This window comes from Corvus brachyrhynchos, unplaced genomic scaffold (genome assembly GCF_000691975.1).
Source record: "Corvus brachyrhynchos isolate BGI_N302 unplaced genomic scaffold, ASM69197v1 scaffold101, whole genome shotgun sequence".
In the NCBI taxonomy this organism is placed as follows: domain Eukaryota; kingdom Metazoa; phylum Chordata; class Aves; order Passeriformes; family Corvidae; genus Corvus; species Corvus brachyrhynchos.
The window spans coordinates 7,622,844-7,646,700 of record NW_008237239.1 but is presented as its reverse complement, the minus strand read 5'-3'; the positions used below and the strand labels follow the sequence as shown (position 1 = coordinate 7,646,700).

The 23,857-nt window shown below is 38.8% G+C and overlaps 1 protein-coding gene across 1 annotated transcript in view; it reads left to right on the top strand.

The window, feature by feature from the left end:
- Positions 1-15,328: 15,328 nt before the first annotated feature.
- PALMD (palmdelphin) overlaps positions 15,329-23,857 on the top strand; it is a 47,302-nt gene continuing 38,773 nt past the window's right edge. The window contains exon 1 of the mRNA XM_008630249.2: positions 15,329-15,599. Coding sequence (XP_008628471.2) covers positions 15,556-15,599 — 44 coding nt within the window. The 5' untranslated portion in view covers positions 15,329-15,555. The remainder of the gene's footprint in view (positions 15,600-23,857) is intronic.

Below are 23,857 nucleotides of genomic sequence, written 5' to 3'. Positions count from 1 at the left end.
TCCTCTGACCTCGGGGGTTGCAGGGCTGTTTACCACACTTTTTCCCTCACTGCTTAGCACTTTGATGGCATTTTCTCCTTAAATGCTCTTCCAGAGAGGCACCAGCAGCTTCCCCGAGGGCTCGGCCGTGCCCGGGTGCTGCGGAGCCGGCCCGGCCTCCCCTCACGGCGGCCGCCCCTCAGCCCCGTGCTCCAGAGACACCCGGGACGGAGAGACGCGGTACAGGGAACATTCGGGGCACCTTCGGGAGTCCAGGGACGTGAAACATGCACCGCTTGCCAATGACAAAAGTTTTCTGGTTTTCCTTGATGGTGAGTGCCCGTTTTCCCCACTCACAGAAGAGCCTTTTTTTTAGGAATTTTCTGAAATTTTCGTGATCCCTTACACTTCAAGGAAGTTGAAATTGAATTCTCCATAGTGAAATGAGTCTTTGCAATCTTTCACTCACATTCTTAATCACATCCCACCCTGGCTAACAATTTGAGCTGGTCAAAGTTGCAATGAAAGAAATACACCACCAGCTAAAAAGCACTTGCATGAAAGAAATGAATGGATTTGAGGAATAAAACCATTCCCAGGTGGCAGCTGTATTGCCTGTTAGCAGCTAAAGAAGCACCAAAATTTCCAACCTGGTTCTCCTAAAACAGTTTTTACTCCGAGAGAGACTGTGAACTGTTGGCTTTTTATCTTAATTCAGAATGAAAAAAATCCTTAAAAGAAAAAAAAAAAAATCACTTGAATGTTTTCCTGGAAGAAATGTCCATTTTCCAATTTCCTCTCTTCTTTGAGCAGTCTCTCTTTGCAAAAGCACTTTTATCCCAGTAGGAAATATTTTAATGAAATATGTTTGAAAGGCATGGTCATCACCCAAAAGACACAAACACACGTCTTAGCTTCCCTGATGAGCAATGTAATTCTCCTCTCAGGTCAGCAAAACGCTAACATACTTCAACAGAGCAGTAAACACGCTGGATGTTTCTTTCCTCTGCTTTTCCAGCACGCATTGCTGGAAAAATGCTCACAGCTCACTTGAGAAAATGCAGGTAAGCAGGACAATAAAAGATAAGTGAATATGCAAACAGGAGTCTAATCTCTTATCTGTGACCTATTCATAAACTATAAAATAGAAGCTTGGAATTAATTGTTAAGGGTACTCAGTATACTAAGAGGGGGAAAAAACAGCCTTGGATCAAATTTTGTTCTGGAAGTTGCCATATAGAGAAAAAACCCTCCATTGTGCAACCAAATATTTTTTAATCTTTGATAGATTTTTAATATGGTTAACACATAAGGTCTATAAAGGGCCATTAAATCCTCTAATTTTATATTTAGAAACTCATAGAATTTCTTCAAAACCGACAATAATCCGTTTTTTGCTTGAAAGTTCATCACCCCTTTCCTGGCTCCTTTTAGTCATTAATACCTCTAACTTACAAAAATTTCACCTGAAACACTATAAACCCACAGCAATATAATCATGAGAGCATCCTTCTTTACTGCAGCAGGATTACAAACAGGAATGCTCCTCCTAACATGGCTGTAGAAGTGCAGTCCAGCTTCTTAGCACACAGGGTTAAAGAACTGGTTAAGAGCTTTTGCCTGGGTTTTATAAGAGAAATCATGCTTTATAAATCATGTGTGGCATATCCCCTTAGAGCTGAGAGCTGTCAGGAAGCCCAGTTTCCTTTTCCTACCTTCACCACATATACCATTATTACTGGTTTTATCTTCCCACCAGTACTGAAAGTCTCTTTTGCTGCTCTGGTACATTTGTCAGTAGATTTAAAAAGTTGTATTACACAAAAATCTGGACCTTCATTCAAGCAAAGTAATAGGTAACTTTTATACTTGCATTCAGTTACAAAAATACATCTGTTTTTAGGAAGTAGTTTATATAGAATCACAGAATATGCTAAATTGGAAAGGTCCATCAACGCCAACACTTATGCCTTGGGGTAATATCATTCCTTCATTCCTGCGACTTCTTCAAGAGAAAAAAACCCATTTATACTACAGTAGTGATTATATCCCCCTAAGAGTGTCTGACTCTGCTAGGCACAAGTAAATGCATGAAACAATAAAGTCACTTCCTGCCTCAAAGAGGTACACTTTAAGCATACATGACAACAGATGGAGAAAACCCTGGAGTATTAATATTGCATGCACCAGAAGGGATTATTCTCACTGTGCGTGAATTAAACTGTACGCTGTTGCTACTTGTACTGAAAGTCCTTGGTCCAATACCACATCTTGCAGGACTGGAGGTGGAATAAAATTTTCTTTCAAAGTCTGCAGATTGAGTGTTCCCTCCCACACATTTCATTATACTGCTGTCAGGGTTCATTCTCACTGGCATTGTCATTTTTATCTTGAAAACGTTTTCAGATTGCAAGAGGCTGCAATGGAAAGAATCACTGACACAAATTTGGCATGCTTTTCTGTAAGCAGTAGAAGAAAACTCTGCCTGCATTGCAGGCATGATAATCAGCATATCCCATGGGTAAGTACTTGCTCGCCTCATCTGAAAGCATCACAGAACATAACTGTACCAACAGTCATCACTTACTTTTGTGTCAGTGCACCAGTGGTCAGCAGCAGGGGAAAAGGAGAATTTAGTAAAATCTAGAATATTGTCTTTTAATATGCAATGTCTGGAGCATTTCTGCAGCAAACTACTGACCTGAAAGTCCAGATGGTTTGTAATCTGTGCCCTTACAAACGATTTTTGCTCTCATCAAGCCACTTTAAAATCTGTAATGCTGGTCTCTACTGAGAACAGTGTTTGGCATATCTGAAATATTGTAGAGTGGGTTTCATTTTGAGAAGCTTGTTTCTTCTTCTGATGCCTAATACATTTGAACTTGCATAGAAGGACTAATCAGACCAAAAGAATACTCTGTCATAGACTGTGTGTGGACCAGATGTGCTTCTGTTGATGTTGCCGAGAGATTTTTCCCAATGGATTTGAATTGGGAATATGAAGAGGCCATATGGCAGCAAAGATAATTTACATAGCACCTTTTATCAACAAATATTACAAAGGACCCTGCAAATCACCTACTGTACAGGAAGAATTTCACTCAGAACTGAAATACAAATACCTTTGGGGTAAAACTTGGAAATACATAATAGCACACAGTAAGGCTATGAAACAGTTTCTAATTAGTTGTGAAAAATGAAGTGATAGAAAACTGAAATGGTGAGAGGAGCACAGGTGGACAAGTTCCAATTACAAATCAGTTGCAATCCTGCACAGTTTTACCCTATATGTGAAGTAATAATTTATGAAAAGTAGTTTATTCCTTTTGATAAATGCAACTCTGATAAAATGATCTTCAAATATATACACTGAAAATAGAACAGAATTCTAAGTGGATAACTTCATTTTAGTTTTGCAGACATTCACTGTACATATGCAGAGTAAAGGTGTATATATTATCTTGATCTCGCTGTCCCAGAAGGCAATGTGGCCAAGAAATGTTATACTATTTTTTGTGTTTGTTATAGAAAGGAGTTTGGGAGGCTCTAGACATTTTCCAATGTAATGAATGTTTCTACTGAAGTAAGAATAATCAAGAATAAACAGTTGTTTCAAATACAATATAATTTTCTTTCTATCCATCTTGGGGAAGATGAACAGTAGGAGATAGAAAATGTGATAGATTGCAATATGCAGCAGGGTCAGCAAAGAACAGAGTCATAATTTTCAAATGAAACTACGTTAAATTCCTTAAATGAGGTTTAGAAAATGTTACCTTCTTTCAACCTTAATTCCAAGCTGAACCTTGTTTCAGCCCCAAATCTGTCTAATGTTCTGTAGATATATTCATATTATGTTTATCTGCTGTAAGAAGGCAATTCTAAATGCTGCTCAACAAATCAAATAGATATTAAGTAGACATACAACATAATTTATGTTGTATATTTATAGAGCTCCCAGAAGAACTTACTACAAAATCATTCACTGCACTTAAAATGAAATTGGAAACATAGCTTTATGTAAAGATATTTTTGAAACAAGAATTTTCAAAGAATCCAGAAAGTTCAGGTGCCAGGTCCAAGCTTTTGATTTTCTAAGAACTTCTGTCTACCCACACTAATCCAGGCCTGGTAACACAAAGTCAGAGCAGTCTTACTATCAAGTTTATCTTCATAACCTAGCCACAGCAGTCCTTCCTATCCCAGAAAAGATAATGTTACTGATTCTATAGCAAATGACCAGCAGACCTTTTCCTGGTTCCAGCATTGCAGTGTTTCATAACAAAGAGTGCAATGATTTTCAGCATAGCCAGGTGACAGCTGCAAAACTTTTGTGTATTAAACTAGCTGCTAATTAGGAGTAAAGTGTTTTCTTGAAGCTGTTCAAACTCTTAAAGTTGAAAGTGACAAGATCTGTTGTTCAGATATTCCTGTTCACTTCAGAGGATTAACAGCAGAGAGAAACTTTACTGCAGACACACCAGTACTTGAAAATTATAGATTAGGAAAGACACCAAAGATTTCATTAATAGAACTGTAGATCTCTGAGGCGGAGCAGCACAGCCATGTACTGAGGTTCTGTGTGCTTACCCCTGACATGCAACTAATTAGAATTGCTGAAAAATGGGCACTAGCAGTATCACTCCACAATTATAATGCCCATTTTCATGGTCATGCTTTGTTCACCCTCCTGATGGCAGTACCTACAATCAGAGATGTAGAATAACATGAACACAGAGCGTTCTTACCCCCAGGAGCAATTTTCCTTTTTTTATTTGTATAGTCATATGCACTAAAAGGATGTGAAAAGACTATCATTAAACTTAAATATGTTTAATGGCACCACATGCTGACTCAGAAATTCCTTTTCTCCACACCCATACAAGCAGAGGGCCTAATTGCAAATGCTTTATTACTGCGTTGATAAATGTACCGTATCATTCATTCCTGTTCAGAAAAATTTCACACAGCCTTTTTTAATACAATGTTGTAAAGATCAAACTCAGTATATCTATTTAGAAGAGCAATCTTAGCTGTAGTAAAAGTAATAATAATAACACTTACTGTACTTTAGATCTTCAAAGCACTGTATGGATATTAAGCAATTTGTCTCTCTTGGCCAGGATTTTAGTTTGCATTGGACAGTAAGTAGCAGCAGGTACTTTATTTCTTCTTTTTCTTTCTTCATTATTTTCACCTTCCTGTTTTATTCCACACAGGCTAGAAGAGTGTCACTTCTGTGTATATTGGAATTCTAGAAATTCCTTGCTATTGCTACAGAATGGTTTGAATTTGCTTTTACCAGCCAGAGCAACCCATCAGACCCCTATTATTTGTAAGATCTCTCAGGAACAGAAATGAGAGTCAACTTTCTTCTGAAGCATGCTCTCTTGCCATAAAAATGGAGCTGTCCTGGGTAGGTTTCACAAGGAATATCCTCCTTTTTTTTCCTAGCTCAAATGCCCTTATTTACTATCACAGCTAATAGAATAAACAAGATCTTGTCTTTTGCAAATGCTGGGGTAGAAACTCACAATGAGTGCAGTTCCAAGGATGCTGTTTCCACAAATACAAGGATAAGTATTATTGTTCTTAGTGCTTTTCAAAGTAGCCCAGTGAAGCAGGGCTTGACAATCTCTGCTTTCCATAGGAGACTACCTCCTTTTTAGGTGGCAGAAGTGCAGTCAAAAGAGCCAGTTCTGCTTAGAAACTAGGGTCAAAGGTACAGTAACTGAGATCTGTAGATCCAGAGCTGTCACAGCAGCAATGAGTTTGCCATTCCAGAAATCAGTTGAGCTTAAAACATATTGCACTCCAATTCCACCCAGAAACTCAGAAACTGCTACAGTCCCCATTCATCTTTGCAGCACCTCTTCTTTCTGTGAATGTTCAGCATTGTAAAGTACCCCTGTCCTTGAAATTTCTGATTGAACCCCAAGGAGACTGAGGAGTCTGCAGATGTTACAAGCATTAATTCAGTGGTCTCTGTCGTCAAAAAAGCAGTCAATGTTTAAGTGCATTACAGTCATTTATCTTTTGTTTATCCAGGAAACTATTTCTATAAGCTTGTGAAGGGAACATTTTCAATAAACATTAAAATAAAAACATTGGAGCAGTTCGGCTTGTAGAACTTCTCCCAAAATTGAGAATTACCAACAGAGGTGCAATCTCACTTCTAAATTGTATCAACATAGATGTGAGTAATGTTCTCAGCAGCTGTGAATGTGCTATGACTTTGTGTTGCTTCAGTGTCTTCACTTCCTATCTCCTAACAGTATGTGTCCTGGAAGTGCTCTGCCACATGCTTGCTTCCCCAGGACTGCATGGATATATCTGCAGAAGCAATTCTGAAGAGTTAAAAACCCAACTCTCTTCTTTCATGACCAGTAGATCTGGAGAAAGCAATCCCTGCCCAGTGATCAACTTGTCCTTTGCCAATACCACTAAACAGTGCTCCAGGAAGAAGCAGGCTGATATTTTGCCACAGAGACAGTACTTTTCTGTCACACAACAAAAAAAGACATTAGCTTCTTAGATGCCCAAGTCAATCATCTTTGATTCAGACATGTTGTGAAGCTTTTCCCTTGAAAAAATAACATGCACATGGTTTATGTTTCCTATTATACCTAGAGATATATTCTGAATTCTCCTTTGGAGCTTCAGTAGCTATAGATTAAGTCCTGATGACAAGAAATTAAGAAAGTGGAGGGTAGGACTTGCTAGAAGAATTTATGCAGCTGAGGACAGAATACAAGACTTCAGGGTCTGAAAGTGTGAAGCAGAACTGTTTATCTCTGATGCCACATAGAAAAGATTTCTGAGCTGATTTATTGCATAGCTTTTGAAAGATCAACACAGTTACATAGAAAAAAAATTTTCTTCTTTTCAGAACTATAAACCTATAATTCAAAAGCCATTGCTGAAGGGGAGGATTAGATTAAAAGGTTGATCCATGACTCAGTTTTCAAGGGCAGGTCTCTTGCTACTTAACCCAGGAATTTTCCCAGTTTTCTGTTGCATTCTATGCTGCCATCATCTGGCTCTTTTCATAAAACTTGACATTTTCTAAATCTCAGTTATCTCCAGGCCTGAATTTCTCATTGGGTACAAATCTTCAACGCTTTCCATTATGATCTTTCACAGTAAGACTTCACCTTTTCTCAAGCAACAAGCACCTCTCTGCAGCTACCACTCCCAGAATATTTACCCAGACTCTGGGCCAGGCATCCAGCTCCCTAACTGAGCACTCAAGACAGAGGGAGGATATTAATTTATGTGCCTTTTCATACTCCAACATACTATTCTGATTCTAAATCTCTTCAATCATCTAGCAGAGATTTCTTGATAGCAAACCAGTTACTTGTAGCATGCCAGCCACCAGCATCTATCATCAGACTATGCCCTCCTAACTTAGGGAATGCAGACGTTTGGTCATGGAAACCTCTCCTACAGTAAAAGGGTGTTACCAACTCTCCCAGTGATTTACTTAAGTATACACAGGTTGTTTACTTACTCCAAAGCAAATCTTATCTTCTGCCTGATGGGGCAATGATAAAAGGTGACAGAACTTTCCAATCAGCTTACACAGATCCAAGGCCACACTGCTTCCAAGACATCACAACCTTCACCTCCTTCTCATATGTCTGGCAACCAGAGTACTGTGTAAAGATTCAGAAACATTCTTCTGGATAAACTCTGGATTTCTGATGGCAGGTAAAACTCTGAGGGAACCATGAAAGCATTGGCACTAATGCAGACATGGGGAAGAACAATACATGCAATAAACTTTGCTTCATCTTTAAATTTCAGCATACCACTGGGTTCTGAGGAAAGGCTATTTTCCTTGAGCATTTCCAATGCTTGGCTTTTACCTACTCTGATCTTCCCAGGAGCCCTCTGTCTGTGCATGCCAGGTAAAATCTGCCTAGCAAAACATGCTCAGCTGCTTTGTCTTCCTGTTAAAGGATTCACCTAACCTGTTTTGTAGGTAACAAGGACAGGAGAGCAAGGTTGCCTCTCTGCTGCCCAGCCACACCCCAGTTCCAAGTGCAAAAAAGAAGGATGCTACACAGAACATTTCTGTCGTACATGAACTGCAAACAAGCAAGCACAGCACATCCCTCTGTCACAGCACACATCAATCAAGGCATGCAGTTCTTGACAGGATACTAATCAATCACCACAGGGAGACAGCAGCATGGGGAGACATTCCAATATGTTTTCCTTCATTCTTTTCCCTGAAACAGGAGAGGCAGGTTAAATAAGGCTCTGCTGGAGCTTATGATGCACATTTTGCAGGGTATGGGAATTCCTGCATACAAAGGAGACTTTGAGGCCTATAAATTAGAATGAACAAATCTTGGGGCAAACCAGAAAAAAAGGGCATATTTACATAGGGACTGTAAGAGGAGATGAACCTAAAAAGAGAAAAGAAGCCAGGAAACTTGGTCTTAGAAACATGAAAAATGGCTGCTTGGTTTTAATTTCCACATCCAAATCCTGAGAAAATCTACAGAGTCAAAACTGAAATTAAATAGACACTTCTTTAATGAACAAAGTAAAAACATGCCTAATATTTGGATATGCAGAAGCAACCACTTTTTTTGCCTGAGTACTAACTTCAAATGGCAGTGTGCTGGAATTTACAGGTTCTGTATCAGCTATTTATTTTTGTAATGACAGAACAGAAGTGGGACAAGGTTGCTGGACAGCTGTATCAAACCTCCATTCTGAATTCAAATCTGAATTGGACCTGAAGCAATTCAGGTCTTGAGGACCACTGCATGCCTCCCTTAAAAATCTTCACTGCTCTAAGTACTAGATGAATGTCTCCTTATGCATCCTGGCAGAACTGGGCTGAGACTTTCAGATCCACTTGGGAACTGGCAGAAATGGAACTGGGCTCCCAAGGTTTAAAAGAAGTATCAATCCTAATGAAGCAACACAGAAGGTAAATATGTACATCTAAAAGTACTCATGTCAGCACAGTTAAATACTGGAGGCTTGAGGAAAAACATTTCATACAGTTGCTGGTAGAAGAAATGCAGACAAACTCTATATTGGCCCTATATAGCATTGTATTTATTTCTTACACAACCAGTTTTCCTAGCCTTGACTTGTGTAGCTGTAGAGTAAGAAGAAAATAAAGAAGCAAACCATGTAGAAATATGTGCCCTGTGTTCCTCACTCAGGGATTAAACAAAACAAAGAATGCTTCATTTCAATTTTCAAGCAGTCTGTGTTTCTGAAGAGTGCTGATGCCCTGTGAAATCTGAGTGAGGCAGCATTAAGACTGTACACACTGTATTCCTCCTTGCTTTATTAATAAAACAATAATGAACTCAGTGGTGCAGAAGCAACAGAACATGCTGCTATGAAGGAGACCTCAAAGCCCACTCAGCTGCTTCACTGGTGTATATTAAAATTAATGAGTTTCTGCTGCAGAAAGAAAGAGGTGTCCTTACAGGGGAATGAGATCTATGATCTTTATATCATAGCACAACCACTGAGAAGCACAGAAATCTGCACAGCTCAGTCTCAGAAAATAAATTTCTTTTTACAGGAGGAAGGTGAGGACAGGCTGAATACACTTGCTGTACATATTGAAAGAGGGGATAGGAGAGTTTTTCATTTGCATCTTAAGCACCTTCCCACTAGTAAAAACTGGATTAAGGCTCTCTTCCTCCCCCCACCCCCATTTTTATAGCTGAGAGAGAAAAACATTGGCAATATTGAATGCCAACCAGCAGCTGAGGCTGCTAACTCAGCCAATATAACCACAATATTTAATAGCTGTCAATTAAAGAGCCCTGAAATTAAAGAGCCTGTGTATTTATATATGGGAACATATATCTGGCGGTCAGCACATTTCATTAATACTTTTGTTTATGATGTCCTTCACCGTGGCTTCGAGCTTTTAATGCTTTCCAGTTAACAAAGCAAAAGTTTGAAGCAACTATTAGATTGGTAAATAATACAATTTTTTAAGTGTTGTTTCATTAAGACAGCTCGGTTTTATTCCCAGTTCTTCAAGGCTTCATTCAATTGCAAAGAGGAGTTAATAACACACTGCTACTATAGCATCTCTGTGAAGCTTATTTCCCACTTCAGAGCTCCAGTGAGAAACAAAAGTTACTAGTGTGCTTCATATCTGAAATGCACATCAAGTATTTTGTGAGCTCAGTTCAAGCCCTTTGCTTGGACTGAACTTGTAAGTGGAGAGTACTTTTACCACAGATTATCCTAATTCTATAGAATAATTGCCTCAAATATTAAGGAGGATCATTTTCTTATCACTTCCTTTTCTTAGGTGCTACAGATACATCGACGTCTGATACATTAATGAATGCTAGCTTCAACCATAGTTTAAAACTACAGTCACTAAATCATGATAAAATTCAGAAAACCAGGATCAACTCAAAACTTCTCTGAACTGTCCTGTAAGTATTCCCATTTAATGAGGATATTTGATCTCAATCTATTCAGATTTGACTTTTATGCACTTTCTGTTCCAGACTTCATTGCAATCTACAGAGAACTGCTACAGAGCAGGGAAAAAAAGGGATGGAGAAGGTGGGGAGGCAGGAGGGGGACACAGACAGCACACAGGGTAGACAGACTGGACTGAACAAAAAACAACCAACCAACCAACAAACAAACAAAATACTCACACCAAAACCAGACTTGAGGAAGCATTAACAATTCAATTTCCTAATGTGTGGCTATGATTTACACCTAAAAATCTTTGCTATGTCACTGGTGTTGAACTTAGTGTTTTCCACAGTATACCTACCTCAGTCTGCAAACTGCTCCTGTTCTAATTTAACCAAGTTCAACCTATTAATAGTATCATCTAAAAGCAGCTATTTTGTTTATCTCATTAAAATCCAGAAATTTGCTACACTGCCCTGCCATTAAGTCCCTGTCAGTCCAGAAGTATTCCATTAGGACTGCATGAGTTCATTAATGAAATACACTTTTCTTTTAGTCTCGCTACAGTCAAGCTTTATCAAAAACATACTACGTGAAGAAAAACGGTATCTGAAGACCAGCCTCTATCACTTCTCTTTTGGAGAATGTTTTTGGAAAGTCAAGAAAGAATATGGACATGAAAATCTGCCAGAAGACTCCAGACCTGGTTATTTATGTGACGTAAAGAGAGGATGATCTATTTTGTCACTTGCCTGTTGCTATCGGGCAAACCTCCCTTTGTGTCTCTTTTGTCTCCCCTACTTTTGTAGATGGGGCAAGCCTGAACTTAAGCTCTAGAGAGTACCTGGGGAATACTCTGATTCTGGGGATAATTTGAACCCAAAACCAGCTGATTCCAGCTTGTCCAGTTTAAGCAAAGCACAACCTCAGCACTGAACTATCTGACATGTATACAGTAAAATCTCAGTCTGGGCTCTGGCAAAGAATTGATTTCCTTCCCTCCTAATACAGAGAAAGTGCAATTGGGTGTGTTGCCCCACAGAAGAGTAATTGTTAAGAGACATTCCACAAGTACTTTCAAGGCCAAAGAGCCAGAGCCCACGTCTGCTAAAAGGAACCATAACAAGAACCCAGAGGCCATGTACACATCAGCAAAGACTGGAGTTCACTAGAAACAGAACTGTGCAATGAGACAGTTGGTGCTGATGACCTGCTACCATGAATATTTCTTTAGGGTTTATCTCAAAAAAAACCCAGATCTGGTCCCACTAGGGACTGAATGCAGTCAGTGAGCACTGAAAATGCTCTTGGAAAACATTGTCCTTTCAGTTTAATCTGAAAGACATCCAATAGAGCACCCCAGCACTGCTCCATGATATGAATGAAAGCACATTTACCAGGAACAAGCAGATTAGCTTCAGAAGCACATTCCTGATCTGAACTATACTACGAATCTAGACACACTATAAATTCTTCTGTATGACATCCTAACAGCACAATATGCAGAGGAAAAAAAAAATACTTTGTACTATGCCCAGGGATGCATCCCTGAAAAGTGGAATCAGGATGCATCTTCCAAAGTGAAGTGATGCTACGTAAAAGACAGATAGGCAAGCAATTTTTTTAAAAATCAAAGATAATGGAAGGAGGCAATTTAAGGTAATTCTACTCCCTTTAAGAGTAAAAATTGCTTTTACATTTCAATCAAATGAGATCATCTATGCAGCATAATCCACAGAGCAAAGCACTGCGCAGTGTCTCCTCTAGTGTCTTGCATGTTTCTCCAGTGACATTCAAGTGACAGAAAAAAGATCAGCATTTTTTACAGGCTTAAGACCTTTGACACTCTCAGTTTATCTAATCACACAGAATTAACCAAAGGTATTTTGACATGCCTCAATGGAAATAAAATTCTTTTTATTCAGACAGAAATTAAATATAGTAACAAAACTCCAAAACAATCTATTCTCAGCACTCTGTGAGAGGCTAGAAGACAATAGCAATTTGTATATATTTGTCTGGAAATGTTTACAACACACTTAAGAATTTCCTTCTTAATTAAGGAATTTCAAAGATACTAATGTCAATGGTGATCCGGTGCCAAATGAAACACAATTTTTATCCACTGCAGTTTCTCAGTTCTTAATGGTCATGGGTAATATTTGCAAATCTTTAGAGACTTCAAGTCAAGCTGTGAACTTGCATTTCAACATTGCAATATTTTTACCCAATTTTAAGAAAGTCTAAATATGTGCAGCTCTTAACTGATTTAGGTGGCACTACATGAGAATTACGTATAAAGTTGAGACATCACACACTTTGTTGCTGCCTCTCAGACCTGGCCAGTAGAACAAAAAATAATGAAGCATAAAAGAGCTGCCCTGAGCTGTTCAGTTGCTTTTGTGTTCTAGTTAAACTGAGCAACAGTAAAAAAGATGATACCATAACAGAGAAGGAAAAGGTGTTCTTTTGCTTTGAAGTGGTTTTGGGTTAAAATTCAGTAGTAGCAAGAGTCAAAAGAAAGTAATCAAGAAATTATCATGACATCTATAATACTGTGTAGCAGTACTGGGAACAAAAATTACCTCTTCAGACAAACGAAATTCCTGTAGTCCAGCAAATAATATTAATGTCAAGCGACAGACACTACTATATCAAGACAAAAGTCTCAGTATAACGTAAAGCCAAAGTGGTCAGTGGTCCTTAATGTACATGTGTGCATAGTTTTGATTGTACAGCACTGACTGCATGATTCTGCTTTATGCATCACATAGGCTCAGGCATTTCTTTCATGAATAAACACCAAAAAATTACGTTATGAAGGTAAATTTTCTTACCAAAACCTGACAGTTCTATTTCCTCTTTGTCCAGTCTTTTCTCAATATTTGTGTAAGTTCATTAAATTCTCATTCTGGTTTTAATGTCATCATTCAGGCATTGTTTTACTCAAATTTGACCAAACCATTCACAGTAGACCAGAATTAAACCTTTGTAACACTTGAACATGGCACGCAGTAAGTCTTTATTAAAAATATTTATATAAAGGATGCATAAAAATTATATAATTATATCGTTCTTTAACTTCTGAGCCCCTTTTAAAAAGGCTGATAGGCTTGTAAGAAAAAAATAGTTCCATGTGTGTATTTTTAGAGATCATTAAAAAAACAATTCCAGAGAGAAATATTCCAAAATAAGATGTAATGCTGGAAGCGGCAGCGGCCGCCAGAGGGAGAGCCGGCCGCGCTAGAGCCCAGGGAGCCGGGCAGGACGGGGCTGGCAGCGACTGCAGCAACACTGCCCGCACTGCAAACACACGCACTGCTGACAGGCCGGCAGGACTTCAAAGCAAAGAACTCTTTCTAAAGAAAATATTTGAAAAATTACAGCATTTGGGTTCCTATGCAACCTAAAGACGCAAATCTTGAATAAAGGAGTTGATACTCAGTGCAGTTAAAGATTAGCCTTTTAATCTCCTTTAAAATTATTTCCTTACTAGTATTTAACGTATTTTTCTTATCTTTTCCTGAAGAAAAAATAATTTGGGAAACACAGGAGAAGAAAAGGATTTGTAGGAATTCTACCAGGCCAAGTGAAGAAAGGACACCTACAAAACTGTATTTTCCAGTTCTTTTATGTTTACCTACCCAAAAGATGAGAAGAAGTCAAGAAGGAAAGCCAGGAGGTGGTACCATGACAGAGTTCACCAGCCTTCAGTCTCTGCTGGTAGGAGGCCAGGCCTCTGACTAGCGAGCCTCAAAAGCCTGTAGCTCTCCCCATCAGCAAGGAACAGACCTTCTTTCTAGCTGGTAACCTCAGCCATCAGGAGTTACCTCTGGGAAATGGGGTACTCTGCTGGCAGAATACAGCTTGGATCAGCCAAGTTGTGTGGACTTGGTCACAGATTGCCACACAGCTGATGCTCTGTGCTAACCAAAGCCTGTGCCAACCTACTTTTACTGATATTACAAAACATGTAACGATATCCCAGCTGGCCTTTGAATATTTCCACATGGCAGAGACATCCCACATCGCCAAAATGGAAATAAGTAAAAAGATCATGCCTTTCTGTTGTAGTTAAGAGATTTGCCAGTCCCTGAAAACTCTACTGCAAAGGGCTATGGCCCCTCACATTTCTGACCTGTTCACAATCTCCCTGCTTCCTCAGCTCTATGTTCCTGACATATCTGTTTAGGGAAGCAGCTTTTCCAGATTATTCAATTTGTCTCATATACATCTTGAGTAGTTCAAAATGAATATTCCTTTGGCTAAATCCCCTGCAGATTTGATGGAGACATTTGCTGTTATGGAAGTGTATGTTGAATCCTGCGGAGTCTGAGGCTGAGAGGGCATCCTGTCAGAAACAGAGCCATGTTTCCTTTCATTCTTCACACACAACTAAATGGATAAATCGATGTGTCATGAAACTTGACACAGGAAAATCCAACAGGTGCCATGAAATTATTGCTTTCAAAGCAGTTTTGCATGAAATAAAATATGTATTGATTACATATCCAATATAGCATTCTCATGGTATCTCTAAGAAAATTTAGCATTCTTAATCACAGAAGTTCCATTTTAGAATGCATTTGCTGTGATTTTTCCTGAGTACTGTCAAGACACAGTTTCATTTAAAACAGTTCATCATATGAAAGTTTATAATTTTTTTTAAAAAACAACCTTTAGCACCTGCCCAGCATTTTTATCTGTTTAGAAATTACAGTAAATCACAGTCTTTACCTCCCCGCTAATTTAGTTAGGATATGTCCAGAACAAAGGGCCACAATAAATGCCAAAGTGAGGGCTACACCCACTTATAAATCACACAGCCCCAGGTCTCTGAGTTAGCAGGTTAAAAATTTACTAGATTATAACTGACGTACAACACAACTAGGTCCCTTCAATGATAACTGATTTATCAGAGGAAAAGCCTTTAGCAAGTATTCCTTAGCTCACCATGGACATTTCTAAAATATCTGTTTCCATCTGTTTATCTTAGCCCCCAAAAAAGACTTCACCTGGATAGATATGTGCACGAAGAAAGCACAATAACATAGCATCAAAAAGGATTTAAAATCTCGGACTGCTGCTTCCAGTCCTCTACCTTGTTGTCAATTGCTAAGTGGTGGTGATAAATGTGACATCAAAATGCAGTCTCACACTTTGGTTTCTGAACATCAACAACAAAAAAGGTAAGGTCACAATTTCTTAAAAACTTTTTAGGCTGCATACTGCTCTTAAGAAATGTGTCTATCAAAATCTGCCATTACATAGTATTTTGATCCTGCTCTTCATTCTGCTTTTCTTACTTACTAAAAAAAAATTTCCTAGTTTATACATCTACAGTTATGATGTGGATCTGGAGTAGGAGTTCTTGTGCTTTCAGATGTGGGAGAAAAGGACAGAGAACTACTTGTATGAATGCACTATAATTTCAATGCCTTTGTGCCAGCTCACAATGGATGAGTATCTATTTCAAAGGCAGAGCTACACAAATTTCAAAATGTATGTGTGCCTGTGACTACAGATATTCTTGAGAGACAAGGAGGAAATGGTAAGAGAGGACAAAAAGACAGATGGAGAAGGAAGAAGACAGGGTTATTGCAAAGTAGTTGGATTTAATCTAAACTTTGTAAACCTGCTTCTATGACAATAAATAGTATTAGAGAGTGACTTTGAATACATAAAAATATGGTGGTCGCTGTGCTGATTTGGCCATCAGCAAAGCAGCAATGCATAGCAATAATCCCAATTTACATGGATACACAGACCCTGTGGTTTGGCCTTAATTTAAACCAGACTTTTTCACTGTCAGAACTAGAATAATTTATTTTCATATGCAAGTCTAATTAGCCAGTTGTAGTTTAAACATTCTGTATGATCAGGAAAAGCATTAAAAAGCACTGTGAGGAGAGCCTTCACCAAGTAACATATATATGTACAATAAATGTATAAACAAATACTACTTCTTTGCTCTGTGCATATTCCTCAGAGCTATATCCAGCAATAGATTGCCTTAAACATCCCCCACACTGAGTTTCCTGCTGTTTTATGGGATGATTCCATTATCAGAAGTCACATTCTCATGAAGATTTTGTCTGACCTAACTTCTAAGTCCTAACCTCCATAAATTACAATTCCTGCTCAGCTTTTCTCACTCTCAAAATTGGTTATTTCACCTTCCAAACACTCTAGCACCTTAACCTTCACTTTAAGTTGCTGAAAAAAGGTAATTTAAATCTTCTCCTTCTTGCCTCTAAATTATATCCTCAGATTGAAATAAAAGGACAATCTCAATTTTCTCTGTTGTATTTTGCCCCTCCCCTCCCTAGCCCTGACCTATCCTGCACAGACAGAGCTCTTCTTTTGCATGAAGAAGACATTTACCCTGTTTACCCTTCTGTCACACTCTGCTTTAATAGTGATACACAGAATATTCATTTCGGATTTAAGTCTCAGAGAAGAAAATTAACCACAGTGATTTTTTCCTGCTTGTGGTAAATTATAGCCTTGGACATTCATTGTTTTGGATCTGTTTTGGTAGAGATATTTGTCTGTATTAGGAAAATATGCAGATGAATTGGGAACTGGTTTAGAAACTACCAAGTTTCTTACATGCTTTCACTCTACCTGTTGGTGTTCATTATTTCATTTAAGTCATAACATAAAATATTGTGTTTTTTCCTTAATATGCTAAGTTACAAATTAAATTAAAGTGTTCTCATGTGGATTACCTAGGAATGTAGAATCTCAGTTCCAGTGTCAATCAACACACCATGCACATCACAATAGAAGTATCAATGCTTACACAAGGCATCCAAACACACTACATGAAAGAACACAAAGATGAGAAAGGAAAATCAAAGCTGATTAATGTGGTATGAATTCTAGGACACTTTGTTGAACTCCGAAATCTACCCTACTTTTACGGTGAAGCTTGCACATGGAATTGGTAGAATGACACTCTTCCACAAACTTCTAAAAAATATTGCCATGAAATTAGTTTAATCTCAGGATACCTACATCAACAAAGGATTGCTCTGCTAACTTCCTGTAAGAGGTATTAAGCAGATGCAGGTTAACATAGTGAAGATTTTTATTGACTATGGTTTTAAAAATATCACTTATTTTAAAAATAACAACACATCCAACCTCAGGCACAGAGAATGCTGAAATCAAATTCTGGCAGCTTCAGTCCAACAAATGGCCATTGATTTCTATAGCCTTTTTTTCCTGAGGAAAGGACATCATTAAGTTGTCTCAGTATTTGTGTGCTTCTGTTGACTAAATATCATGGTAAATTCCTCTCAGAAATCCATGACCTAAACAAATATAAAAGTTTTCCAGATTTTCACTAGTGGTCTAGTGCCATTCCTTTTCTAGTTAGCATCAGAAAAATGTTTTTTATAAAAAAACCTGGTGGGACTGTATCAGAAGTGACAGAACGTGGCTGTACAGAGCAAAAGGCAGAGGGCAAACAGCAGCCCTGCGATTGCCTGGCACTGTCCGTGTCACCTTCAACCTGTGACTTGTACAAATCAGTCACAACCAGCTCTGCAACTGATAGCAAAGTTTATCTGCACACAGGAACCTGTAGGATTTCACTAATCCAACTGCTTGGAAGCAGGAAAGAAAAGGCATAATAGGTCTTGCCATGAAAGTCTGAAGGTAAAAGGGCTCAAGGGAGGGTAGGAAGGCTGGGTGTTGAGGGGAAGTCTGTGCTGACTCAGAGTGACAGCAGTAACAGCCAGTTCGACTGCGGTCTACCAGTGCACACAATTTCCAGCAGCGCTACGGAGCAGGACTCAGCAGTGGTAATCATAGCTCAACACCTTTCCAGCTGTTTCCAGGTGGTATTTTCTGTAACAAAACAGAGTAACTTCGTGGAAGCATTTGAATCAGAGTAAACTGGTACTCACAGAACATGAGAGATGCTTCTATTTATTTAAAGACACTTCAAGTTTTGAAATTCCAGTGGGAATTCACAATCTGCAATGGAAATACAGGGTCAGGTTCTCCAGTACTACCCATTTCTATACATGCCTAAGGACAATGTGACTCCTATCAAACACTACAAAGGTGTGGCTATAGGGTTTTTTCCTACCTATAGCTTTCTACATGTAGCACCTAACCTTCACTTGTTATCATTTTAGAAAGTATTCCTTTGCTTATGCTAAAGCCAACACACTTCTCCTATTCCTTTTAATTCCTGCACACCTTGAAGTACCTTTGTCCATACTGATTCTTAAAGAGGTTCCAAGAGCCAAGTTTCCTGGAAGCTGATGGTAGGCAGTGAGTATGAAAGGGAAGCTGCCAGTGAGCAGTTCTTACCTATTAGCCATTAGCTAGGGAGACTCCCACTCCATCTGTTGCCTGAGAGAGATTTCAACAGAAAGATTACCCAGATTTGATAAGGAATATTCCCAGCATGGGAAGGACTCATGCTTAGTAGGTGGTAATAATATCAGTCTAACATTTAAAGTGTGTCAAGCAGTGCAAACGGGTTAAAAATATTTCATTATGGAATCATTGAGGTATAAATTAACTCAGTGGTGCTATGCTGAGAGTTTAATTCTCAAATTCATATGTAATTTTCTACTTTGGATGAGCCAGACATTGATTGAAATAGTCAACATAGACCTGTGAATAAATGAAATTATGGAAGAGGAGGTGAAATTTTTCTGGGTTTACTTTATAACACTGTACTTACTTTCAGTCTATAATATAGTCCCTGAAATGAGCATACCAAAGCAATTTTCAGGCAATTAGCTTGTATAAGAAAGACTTTGGAGAGATCATTGACACAGCAAACACTTGACAGACTTGCCAATGAATGTTCTTAAGAAAACAAACACATTGAAACTACTGAAGTGCTTCGACTTCTCAAAATGTCTGCTGGGGTCCAGACATCAAGTCCTGGATGACTTGTCACACACTATTCCCACAAAGCAACCATTTCTAGCAATTACATGGTCTATATGTATATGCAAATAAACTTATATAAAATAGGACTTTTTACTGGCATTTTCACTAGCTCTTTTCCAACAAAACACCACATGAAAGCTACAGAAAAGCATGGGTCCCTTTGTAATATATATATGTAAACAGAATTACCATTCAGTTAATAATCCATTTCCATTTTCTAATCTGATTTTAAGACAGGGACATCACAATATCTTAGTATTTAACAATGAAATGAAATCTGGTGTGTCTAAAGCTTGTTATGGAAAGTTGGAATATTTTTTACATGTCCATTTACTTGTAACTTCATTTGTGCAGTTCTATTTTTGAATGTGCAAAACTGCCTTAACTATACAGTTATTCCATACACTAGGTAAATCTGAGAAATAACCCAAGAAAGAAGCATTTTCTATGCTGAACAAAATACTGTGTATCTCTGGCTGCAAATTGCAGAAAAGGAATAAACACAGTAGCTGTGATTTTTTTGGGAGGTCTGAAAATGCTGCCTAGAGAACACAAAAGGCCAGATTTGTAGGCTCCTGAATCTGTCAGAAAAATTAAAGAAGACTTCTCTTAAATAGGTTGCAGACATCTCTGTCACTGTGGTTGTACCCATAATACCTGACCCACTTCCAGTTATAGAACAGGATCAACCATCTAGAAGTATATCAGGCCAAAGGCTCAGAGATCCTTGTACTTTAACAGCTGTACATAGCCCCTGAGCCCAGTTCTAAAGTTTCTGCTGATGACTACAATGGAATTTGGGTGTGAATCCATTCACCTTCAATTCCTCTATCTAGAATGTGATAAGACCAAGCCGACAATTCAGGCTACAGTTGTGCTTATACTTAAATGCCTTCTTTTCCTGTTTGCCACATTTCCTTTTTTAAAAGGCCATCCTGTGGGAATAAAGAGCTCAAAAGCAAAATGAAATAATAACGTTTTGCATTTCATAATGAGATGTTTAGAGCACTCGTCTTCCTTCACATTATCAAACATTTTTCCAGCTCACAGCTATTTCAAAGATGTATTTGAGGTCTGGGCACAAACAGTGCTTTGTTTCTATATTTATGGTAAGATCTCATTTCTTTGTATGTAAAGATTACAGATGTTTTCCATTTTCAAATAGATGGCATTGCAACTTGCTTCATTCAGAAGAAAGTTTCCATTCATCTGGAAACAGCTAATATTGGCAGTGCTAGCTGAAAAAACAGTAAACTGGAAAATACAGCAGATGTTACATGAGAGAGAATAAAGTAGGAAAATTAACAAACATTTTTCTCCAAGCCTGGGCTTGTCCATCAGTTAGTTTCACCATGATGGCTGCCCAAAAGCAAGTACTTGAAGGCAAGTATTTTTCTGCTACATAAACTGGAATTTATTGCCAAGTATTTGCAACTTGCTCTAGGTTCAAGTGATGTGAGTCAGTTCTGTTGAAATCATTATAGTGTGGTGCTAAAGGTGGGGTATTGGGGAAAACTACCATGGGGATTATCAGGTACAGAAAATGCAACCCTCCAAGAGAAAAGCCATCACAAGGAGTATAAAGCAGCTAGTGGAAAAAAATCTGAGCATGGGTTATGCTCTTCCTAGTGGGATCATACAAACATTTATGCAAACAAGTTCCACTAATTTTTGTATCAGCTTAAGATACAGATAAAGTAAGTCCCTACATTAAGAGTTAGGGGAAAGGAGAAAATATTTTTCCCTTCTAGTGACCTTGACCGCAACTGAGGTGAAAGATTGCAAAGACGCCAGGCTACCATGACTTTTTACACACAGCAGAGAGGATGAGGTAAAGAGACAGCAATCTAATAGTAAAAGGAGATCTATGAAGTCTTTTGGCCATTAAGAGACCTTTAAATGCAATGGCAGAAACAAAACATTGTCACAGAAACGCCTTTTACCCTAGCTGACCCATCTCCTCATTTTCCCACAGCATACTGATGGGCCTAGGCATGATTCTTAATTGTTTCATGAGATTTTTTTCATGTTTCACTGAAAACTGAGAAAAGGCAAAACCACTTCTTTGCAAATGCAGCTTTTGAACAGGCAGCAGCATGACTCATCATGAATAATGAAAAGCCACACTAAATTCTGCAACCATTAGAGATAAGCTCTCAAAGGGGGATTCTCTTGTGAGATTCAGCACAGCCTTTATACCCAGAAGATTGGGACTTAGTACAGTTAAAACTCCTCTGACTGCAAAGATACCCAAAGAATGAATTTGGCCCTGGTTTTTTTGGAATGTCTGACTAGCCAAAAATGAAACCCAAAAGGCTCAGGAAATGCCGGGGTAATCTTATGCCCTTTCCCCCTCATACAGCAAGTGTAGAGCTCCCAGCTGACTGAAAAATACCCAGAGTGATGTGTGTCTTGACTGTCATTTTTCAATGCTGCTGCTGCTAGAAATCAAAGATTTATGTTCAAAAAGAGCTTTTTGGCAGAAATTCCCAATTGTGCTGCAGAGTAATTCAATGTACTGAAGCACATCAATGCAGTTTGTTTTGTATTTGGACAGGGGGCAAATACAGTCCTCTATAGACTTAATACTTAGCTGCCATTTCCCATATTCTCTATCTCCAGGCAACAAGCATGAACTTGAATCTGCCCAGACAGAATTTGTAATTATATGTTTTGAACTACAAATGCTTAATTTCTAGGTGCTCTTTACCTTCTCAGCTCCTGCATTGAAGAGATTACCATGCCCTGGGACTGCTCAATTGAGTCCAAAGAGAGTCAGCAAATTCCTAACAACAAGATGAGACTTTTTTCTAATGAATCCTTGTATTTCAAGACATTGTTTTGCACAGTGAAACATCACTAAACTCTGTCTATCAACATATTACTCTACGTAAGAATTAGAATTCAGAGATGCTTAAACTAGTAATAGATGACCACTGTTTCGGCATTTGCATTGTGATCCATGCAAAACTGAGCATAAAGATGGAGAGAGTCCATTCCCTAAGCGGAATTTTTGCTTGAAGTTCAAGAACTTTTTTTCAAAATAAACACTTCCTTTTCAAGATGTTCAGAGTACACAGAAATTACCTTCTTGAAGTAAGAACTGCCGTAAGAAGAGATTAATTCCCATGTACATGGAGCTTTTCAAGGGCTTCCAAGGAGAGGCTAAATCACGTTATTACTCCCAGCACAACTCTACAACATCTCTCAAAATAACAGACAATGATAATGTTCCTCACAAAGTCAATGCTAGGGGAGTAAAGATTGTATTTGTATTTGCATGCATCTTTACAAAGACACTCACAAGAAACATTGTTTTAGAAAACTACCCCCAGGGGTCTATGAATGAGCCAAAACCTACCTACCTTAAGCATGCCACTGAAAATGACTTCTAGCTTTCCAGGCAATTTTGAGCACCACAAGAGTAATGTTCCTTTGGCTAACTACCTCAGCGCAGATGAGGTGCTAAACCCTCTGGCTGGCCCCTCCATCAGCCCAAGCTTGCAATATCTCAATGGATGCTATAAAGAAATTGCATTGCACAGCCAGAACCTGCTTTAATAAATTTGATCTCTACAAATAATTAAACTACTCCCCCCCACCCCAAACCCCAGGAGCAAACTTTGTGCTGCACCACAGAGGACAAAAGCTCTTTGGAACCTCATGCTGCTTGACAGTCCCCGAAGCTGCTCAGACCTGATTCTGTGCATTGCTGACAGAAACTTGAAGGTTTCACATCAGTTTTAGGGGACTTAGACTAGATGTGAACTGGTGAACAGACACAGAGGGTCAGGCTCTATAAAATGGGGTTCCATAAATTTCAGGTTCCATATATTAAAGTCCTAGACACATTGAGTTGTTAATAACAATTTCCCCGTGCTGCAGGATGGAAGGATCACAATCAGTCACTATGAAGTGTGTGCTGGTACCCACATGTCTCACAGTCATGGTGTAAAGCACCTACAGACACTCCCTTGGCAACATTAGTTTAATCCAGTATAGAAAGCAAAGGGGATTGCTGGTATCCTCAGAAAGAACCATTATCACACCAGGACTTCAAAAGAGAACAACCCTCTCTTACATTAGATCCCATCTCAAGCAGTGTCTTTCTGCTCTCAGTGAGTTTCATGCATCTGATGATTGTGTCACTGTGTTGTTTCCACACAGCTACTGTGTCATCTCATATTTACCTGTCAGAACAAAACACAGCCCTCTTTCATAGGCAGTGAAGATGCCAGGGTCTGATGGAACATGTCTAGAATCTCCCCACCCACCACAGACAGCCAAGCTCTACAAGCCTTACAGGTTCATCCCAGGAGGAACGCCAGTTTCTGTGTTTCCTTTTTTGAAAGTGCTTCCTTCGCTGCAGCTGAACACGTAATACTAGATGTGTTGTTGGTTAACCTTCCCATGCTCTTACTTCTCCTGCAAACAGTGGTTGGTTGGTAGAAGTTTACTAGTGTTTTTACTGATGCCACACCAACTCCTGATCTATGTCCCTCCTGTAACTCAATTTCTTTGTCAG